The sequence below is a fragment of the Anas acuta genome, chromosome 12 (assembly GCF_963932015.1).
Source record: "Anas acuta chromosome 12, bAnaAcu1.1, whole genome shotgun sequence".
Lineage (NCBI taxonomy): Eukaryota > Metazoa > Chordata > Aves > Anseriformes > Anatidae > Anas > Anas acuta.
Genome location: NC_088990.1, coordinates 20,463,321 through 20,470,558, shown reverse-complemented (window position 1 = coordinate 20,470,558; position 7,238 = coordinate 20,463,321). Strand labels below are relative to the sequence as shown.

At 43.9% G+C, this 7,238-nt stretch overlaps 1 protein-coding gene across 4 annotated transcripts in view; it reads left to right on the top strand.

Moving 5' to 3' along the window:
* Nucleotides 1-2,265: 2,265 nt before the first annotated feature.
* GALK2 (galactokinase 2) overlaps nucleotides 2,266-7,238 on the top strand; it is a 52,992-nt gene continuing 48,019 nt past the window's right edge. Inside the window, exons 1-5 of one of the 4 annotated variants that reach the window (XM_068696000.1) lie at nucleotides 2,268-3,418; nucleotides 3,668-3,889; nucleotides 4,790-4,854; nucleotides 5,575-5,663; nucleotides 6,956-7,079. In XM_068696000.1, coding sequence (XP_068552101.1) covers nucleotides 4,811-4,854; nucleotides 5,575-5,663; nucleotides 6,956-7,079 — 257 coding nt within the window. In that variant the 5' untranslated portion in view covers nucleotides 2,268-3,418; nucleotides 3,668-3,889; nucleotides 4,790-4,810. Of the gene's footprint in view, nucleotides 3,419-3,667; nucleotides 3,890-4,789; nucleotides 4,855-5,574; nucleotides 5,664-6,955; nucleotides 7,080-7,238 lie in introns of all 4 variants that reach the window. The other 3 variants (XM_068695999.1, XM_068696001.1, XM_068695998.1) reach the window with 3 other exon arrangements.

Sequence of the window (7,238 nt, the reverse complement as noted above, 5' to 3'; positions counted from 1 at the left end):
TAAAGAGCAGGAAAAAGAAGTGAAGAGGAATAGGCTGGTAGAACAGAGACCAGGACGGGAACAGGCACATTGATTGCCTCATGAAGATAGGTTCGGCCAAACTCAGCAAACCGCTCAGAGAAGCTCGTACTGAAAGTCGCTGGAAACAGGCGCACTGGAGCTGGGAAGAAGCTCGAGCTGAGAGAAGCGGAGCTGCACACAGAGCTGCCCCTCGCTGGTAAGCAGTTGTGCATTATGGGGAATCATACGTCCTTAGGAACAAAGACTGTCCTGGTAACCTTACAGCTTATCCTCCTTATTAACAATTGGACGGTTTATGAGCCTGAGATATGGGACCAAACTGAGGTCAAGGTGTGGGACTCTGCAACTAAAAATGACAAGGTTGCAGTGGGATTGCTCGGCACCTGGCGAGCAGTCTCAGAGGCCTTAAAGAGCCATGTGGGACCACAATCACAAACGTGTGGCTTGCCAATAGTGAGGGAGCTGCGGGCTCCTTTACTGATCCAACTGCTACGCCATCGCCATCCGCCCCTCTGCTGCTACAGCCATCGCAGGCCTTTGCTGTTACGCCCCCTGCTGACCTGGACGTGCCTTTTGACCCAGGCCTCTTGGCCTTCACAAGGAGATGGACGTGTTTTTCTTCAATCTGGGAAGAACGGGATACATAAGGCCTGAAGCAAGAAAAGGAATGGAAAACGGGGACTGTTGTTTGTGCCAAGAAAAGGAATGGAAAATGGAGACTGTTAAGTTACGGAACTTAAAAGATTGTTTGTTACCTATCCTGACTGTATGTATGTATAGGCATACTCGGGTTATTATGTAAAGCAATGTTCTGTATATTTAGAATGTTTGATGTTCGTGTGTGCGTGTTGGTGTAGCGTAGACTCCCCGCACACCCAGCGCTGTTTACTTGCCTTTTATACCTTTTATAGCTTTTACACCTTTTAGAAATATTTGTTTTATAAATATTACAAAATTCAGATTGAATTGAGACCTCGTTTATAACAAGAGGAAAAAAGCTGGGACATGCAAACGTTGCCCTTCCACACTGGGAGGCTGATGGATCCTGCAAGCTCCTAGACAAGTTTGCAGTATTTATTGTCTCCATTCTTTTCTGTGGGTCATTTTATGTTACAGTTGTTATAAATGAAGATACAACTCAATCTGAATTTAGTAATATTTATAAAAGGCAATTAAACAGCGCTGGATGTGCAGGAAGTCTACGCTCTACCAACATGCACACAAACATCAAACTTTCTAAATATACAGAACATTGCTTTTACATATTAAACCTGTGTATGCCTATACATCAAAGTTTTAAAAGGCAAGTGTCCTTTAAGTCTATTACTATTAATGTCCATGACTGGGGGAGCATAGTTGGAGTTGGGAATCCTGGTTGAAGTGCTCCCGTGTCTTCCATGGCTTCGTTAATTTTTCTCAGCTCACTTAAGTCTCCATTTTCCATTCCTTTTCTTGATTACAAACACCGGAGAATTCCAGGGCTAGTCGTGGGAACAATGTTTCGCTTTAAGTTGTCAAGCAACTCATCCTTCGGGCCTTATGTATCCTGTTCTTCACGGATCGAAGGGAAACAAACATTTCCGCCTCCTTTTCAAGGCCAATAGGGCCTGGGTCAAAAGGCACGTCCAGGTCAACAGGGGGCATAACAGCAAAGGCCTGTGATGGCAGCAGCGGTGGGGGGGCAGTGGCGTAGCTGTCTGTACGAGTCCGCAGCTTCCTCACTCCCTGGCAAACCGCACTTGTCTGACTGTGGCCCCATACAGCTCTTTAAGGCCTCAGAGATTGCTCACCAGGTGCCGAGCAATCCCACTGCAGCCCTGTCGTTTTTTGTAGCAGAGTCCCATACCCTGACCTCAATTTGGTCCCATGTTTCAGGATCATAAACTGTCTGACTGTTAATAAAGGGCATAAGCTGTAAAGTTACCAGGACAGTCTTTTTTTCTAAGGACGTATGACTCCCCATAATGCGCAACTGCTTACCAGTGAGGGGCAGTTGTGCGCGCAGCTCTGCTTCTCTCAGCTTGAGCCTATTCCAGCTCCTTTTTCCACCGATTTTGAGCGGTTTACTGAGTTTGGCCAAACCTGTCTTCATGGGACGATCAATGTGCCTGTTCCCGTCCTGGCCTCTGTTCTGCCAGCCTGTCCCTGTTCTTTCCTTTTTTTCTACTTTATTGATGACATAATTTCATTATATCGTGTTGTCTTTTTTTTTTTTCATTTTGAGGACAGGCTCCCCTCTTATACCCTTCACCCCACAGCAGTCCTTTTCAAACACCTTTTCATCGGTCACACAACTTTGCCCGGCAACAGCAAACACCCAGCAACTTCCATGCCTTAACGGCTGGAGAACAAGCAACCCCAGATGGCATGGCGCCTCCTGAATCACCCTTCTTTGTTCCCTCTGAACTCTTCTACATTCCTGATGGCGTAAGAGTCTGATGTTATCACCAACCATGGGGCTTGTCGACCCCCATGGCGATACTCCCACATCTCCTCTTTCTTTATTAATATCAACCATTTTCTTGACATGAATTATTACTCCATATATCACAAGGTTTTGATATTTTTTTTTTCCTCTCCTGTGGCTACTTCTATTTCAGTTCTGCCCCTGGAAAATTGCTTCAGAAAGGCATTAATCATAGAATGGAATATTACTATATTTTTCTCAGTCCAGGCATTTAAAACTTCCTGAGGTGATTATTGAACAGCAAAATGGACAACAATGAGCTGGGCTTGTAAACACATTCGAAAAGCTCCAGCTCCTCAAAGTTACTGCTGCCATCAGTCTTGAGGGGTAACAGGATCTGTGAAGCTACTTGTTTGAGGGAAAGCAGCAGACCCACACGCCAGAAAACCCAAAGGATAAAAATAATGCCGGGGGGAAGCACTGCGGATTGCCCTACCATTTTATGACCGCGCTGCCCCAGTGCACCATGCCGGGGCGGCTCTGGCCTCAGCACCCCGCACCGCGCCGGGGGCTGTTTTTAATCGTTCTTTGTTGCCAGCTAAATTCCGACAGGAATGAAGTAACAGATCGCCTTCTGCACGCGGCTAACAGCTTTCCAGCCACCTGCAGACCGCCTTGCGCCAGGAGCTGAGCGGCCCCACCGCCAGGAGGGCTGCGGGGCGCCGACCCCCTGCGGCACCGGCCCGGCGGCTGCACGGCGCGGCTGGGACCAGCGCCGGGACCGGGGCCGGAGCCGCGCCGGGGAGGAAGAGGAGGAGAGGAGGAGGCTGTGCCGGCAGCCCCGCCGCCCGGAAGGCCGGGGCCTGCCCGTCCCGTGACCGCGAGCCCGCCGAAGCCACCGCCCGCCTCCAGCAGGGGCCGGCGGGGGGGAGCCGCCATGGCGGGGGACACCCCCAGCAGCCTCCCGGTGCAGGTGGTGGAGCAGCCCAGGTGGGTGCCTGCCCGGCTGGCTGAGCGAGCCCGTGCCGGGGCGGCGGCGCCCAGCCTCGGCCCTGCAGCCGCCGTGGCAGCGGGGGCGGGTGGCGAGCGGGGGGGCCGGGGAGGGGGCGGGCCGGCCGTGTGAGGGACGGGCAGCCTGTGGGTGTCCCCCGGCCCCCTCCCGAGGCAGCCCTCGGAGCCCAGCGCGGCGGGAGGGAGAACGGCGCCTTCAGCTGTCCTCCCGGCGTCTTCTCTTCGCAGGGCTTTGGGGATACTCGGTTATCCTTTCGTCTTGTGTGCTGTAACCAATGGCCCGTGCGCTTCGCTGGGACGAAGCGTGCTCTTGCCCACGGTGCTGCACCTGGTGTGTGGCAGTAGAACTTGCTGGCAGTTGAATGAGCCCTTTTACCCGTGTTAGCGCTGGCAAGGGGAATTTTCTAAATTTGTGATCCCCACAGATCACAGAGCACAGTGTATTTCCGTGTAAGTAACGTGGAAAGGACAAGCTCAGCTTGTCTAGATTTGGAGGTGTGAAGTTGCAAGGGATGCATTTGCTTAACAGTCTTGACAATCAGCTTTGATGTAGGTGCTTACATTGCAGCATGTTGCAGCAAAAAGGGCAAAGAGTGTAAATAGCTCTTCATCAGTCAACACTAGGGAGGATTGTAAGCAAGTTAAAGAGGGCCCTAACACAGCTTTGTTAGTGGGCTCCAAGGCAGAAACGTACAGAAAGATCTGTTACAAAAATTCACAACAAATAATGCTTTGTAGCTTTCCATTTAGAGAAATCTTACAAAACATTTGAATGTATATAGTTGGACAATAACAGCTTTTACAGAGAAGTACAAGCTAAATAATTGACTGTGAAATTTTGTAACATCTGTTCCTCATTGCTGTCTTCTTACTTAAGCTTTGCATTAACTAGGCTTCCAGTTTTAGTTTTAGACTAAATGTAAAAGGCTTAGCAGCCTGAATTTTTCTTAGTGGACTAAAACCCAAATAATAATAACAACAATAACAACACTAATAATTTGGTACATGTTTTAAAGTCACCAGGGTATGCTGGCGAGATATTTTAAGACTTGTTTTAAATTTTCTGTTCTTCTTACTTCTCGTTTATCATTTTAGTGTCTTGCATACGTTAAAGAAAGTTAATGGGTTAGCGTGTGCCCTAACGGTAGTTTTGAAGTGAATCACTATTAAATCACTTATGCTTCACTAGGATAATGGCTAAATTTCTTCTCAGTCATTGTTTACCCCACTGTTCCTGCATGACATGCTGAAGCATCCTAAGTTTGCAAGCACTGTGTGGAAGCTAAATATCTTTATGGTCTTATGAAACAAAACAATATGCCAAATCTTTCTCTCTTTTGGAATTTTCAGTGACACATCTAGAACCTCCAAATGGAAAGTCTGAAGAACTTTCTGGGAACTGTTGCTGTAAAACTGTAAATACTGTCTAAATAAGTCATAGGGATAATCGGTGGTTTGGAATGTTAGTTCTCTTCATATGCATTGGTACAGAAATGGTGCTCATACAAAGGCTCATAGGAAGTTTAAAAAAGTCAAAATTTAGAAGAAAATCCATTTGCTCAGGCCTGGTGTAATCAAATCTGGCTTTGAAGAGGGTGCCTCCATGTGTGTTTATGTGACAAAACCAAGTGCCACAAACAAGCCATTCATGCACACTGCTGCAGGTCTTCCTTACCTGCGAGCAGTTTTACAGAGCTGTAGCATACGAAAGGTAGGTGGAGGCCATGGAGTTTTGTTACACAAGGCAACACAAGGAGTTTTGTTACACAAGGCCTTCTCTGCTTCTGGCTAGAGCCAGCCAAGGTGGAGGACTTAAGTAAAAGCGGGTCCCTTTCATCCTTTTCAAAAGAACATACAAACAATAGTTTACCTTTGGACATCTGACTCCTGAATTAGTTTATGACTACTTGTATTTAAAACAAAATTCTTATCAATTAGGATACCTTAATCTTCTCTGTCATGTGTTATGTGAGGAGCAGGAAGAAGCAGCTTAATGTAGCTCCTGATATAGGAGAGAAAACCCGTTGTACTTCAAAAAGTTAAACCAAAATTACTTTAGAACACATTTTAGACAACAGGCTTCCCATCTTTTATGCAAATACAGTCCTGCTAAAGGTTTTCAACCTGCCTTTCAGATTGCTGAAGCTGAAGGAGAGTTTTATAGCAAAATTTGGATCAGCTCCCAAGTTTTATGTTCGTGCACCAGGGCGAGTCAACTTAATAGGTAAGAGAAATATTAATATTTTATCATTTTATCTGACATCACAGAAACCTAGTAATTTAAAACACAGAATCTAAAATAATGTTGGATTTTATTTTATGTTTTATTTTATTTTTTTTCTTAGAAAAGTTGCACGTGATAAAAGGAAAGTAGAATATAATACTTTCCTAGCTTTTATAACACCTTATTATAAATAATTTCACACTCAAATATCAGTTTTGGAAAAAATCATAGAGAGCAGTGATGATTTTGAAAAGCTGAGTAACATTCCAATTTATGGTTGGATACAATTCTTTTGAAAAGCTTTGCAAATCTAATCAAAGTAGTTGCTGAACAGTACATCCATAAATGAAATCATTATTTTTTTTTTCTCATTCATTATAATTTAAGTGACCAGATATAGTTAGCCAAACAGGAATGCATATGAAGGTATGAAATGATTCTACCAGGATCTCAGCAATAGAGATGCATCCACAGAACAGAAGTTGGTTGTGATTCACATGCTTCCTGGAGAGACACAAATACTGTTTATCTAGGACTTACCTGTGTTCCTGTGGCTACCTTATTTTTTAGATTTGTCTATCCGTGTTAGGATTGTTCTCTCTCTAGAGCTCAATTTCTTGTATGGTTCCTCAATGCATATACACATTTGAAGATTTGTAAGTAAAAGGAACCTGGAAAACAGAGCTTTAAAATTAATTAGTCCATTGTGCAGTTAATGATGATTTTCATCTTGGTGTTCTTAGTGTTGCACCTATATGTATTAGTTGTTATTTACATATAATCTTCATGGAAAAAAGTCCAGAAATTTTATGAAAATAAATCCACCACAAGCCTTATCCAGTGGCCAATGAATCTGTCACATGAGCAGAGGAAATCACATTATCGGAAGTCGTGTACTGACTTTATCTCTTCCAGTCATCAGTTAAATGAAATAGATTTGAATTATTTTTCCATACCGACACAAAAGTTTACAGATAATGCAGGTAGTTGTTTTCATTCTGGACAATAATATACATAGTGCTTTTTAAATTTTTATAAGCCAATGTTAAAACATGAAGATTTATAAACAGGTGCAATAGATAAAATCGCTAAAAATAAAATATTTGTGTAGTAATACAAAATGGAGGAAATGCACCCTAAACTTTCAGGTGTACTTTAAATAGTAAGAATTGAGACTATACTCAGAAGCTGTCTAGTACGGTAAACAACACTGAACTCCTGTAGGAGCCCTGTTTCTGTTACTCAAGAAAGACTTACTCAAAAATATTTTTAATCATCTGTTTCTTCATTAGGAGAACATATAGACTACTGTGGTTATGCTGTGCTCCCCATGGCTATAGAACAAGATATACTGATTGCAGTAGAACCTGTAAATAGTGATGTTTTGCAACTGGCGAATACAAATTCTTTGTACTTGTAAGTAATTGTTTGTTTATTTATGAACCTCTTTATGCAATCGCAATACAGATTAACTTTTCTGAGGTTTGACAGATTTACATTGCAGTATGGATTTTAATTGTGTACATTGAATGATACAAGCAAATGGAATCCCATTTGAACAACTCTGTGCATATT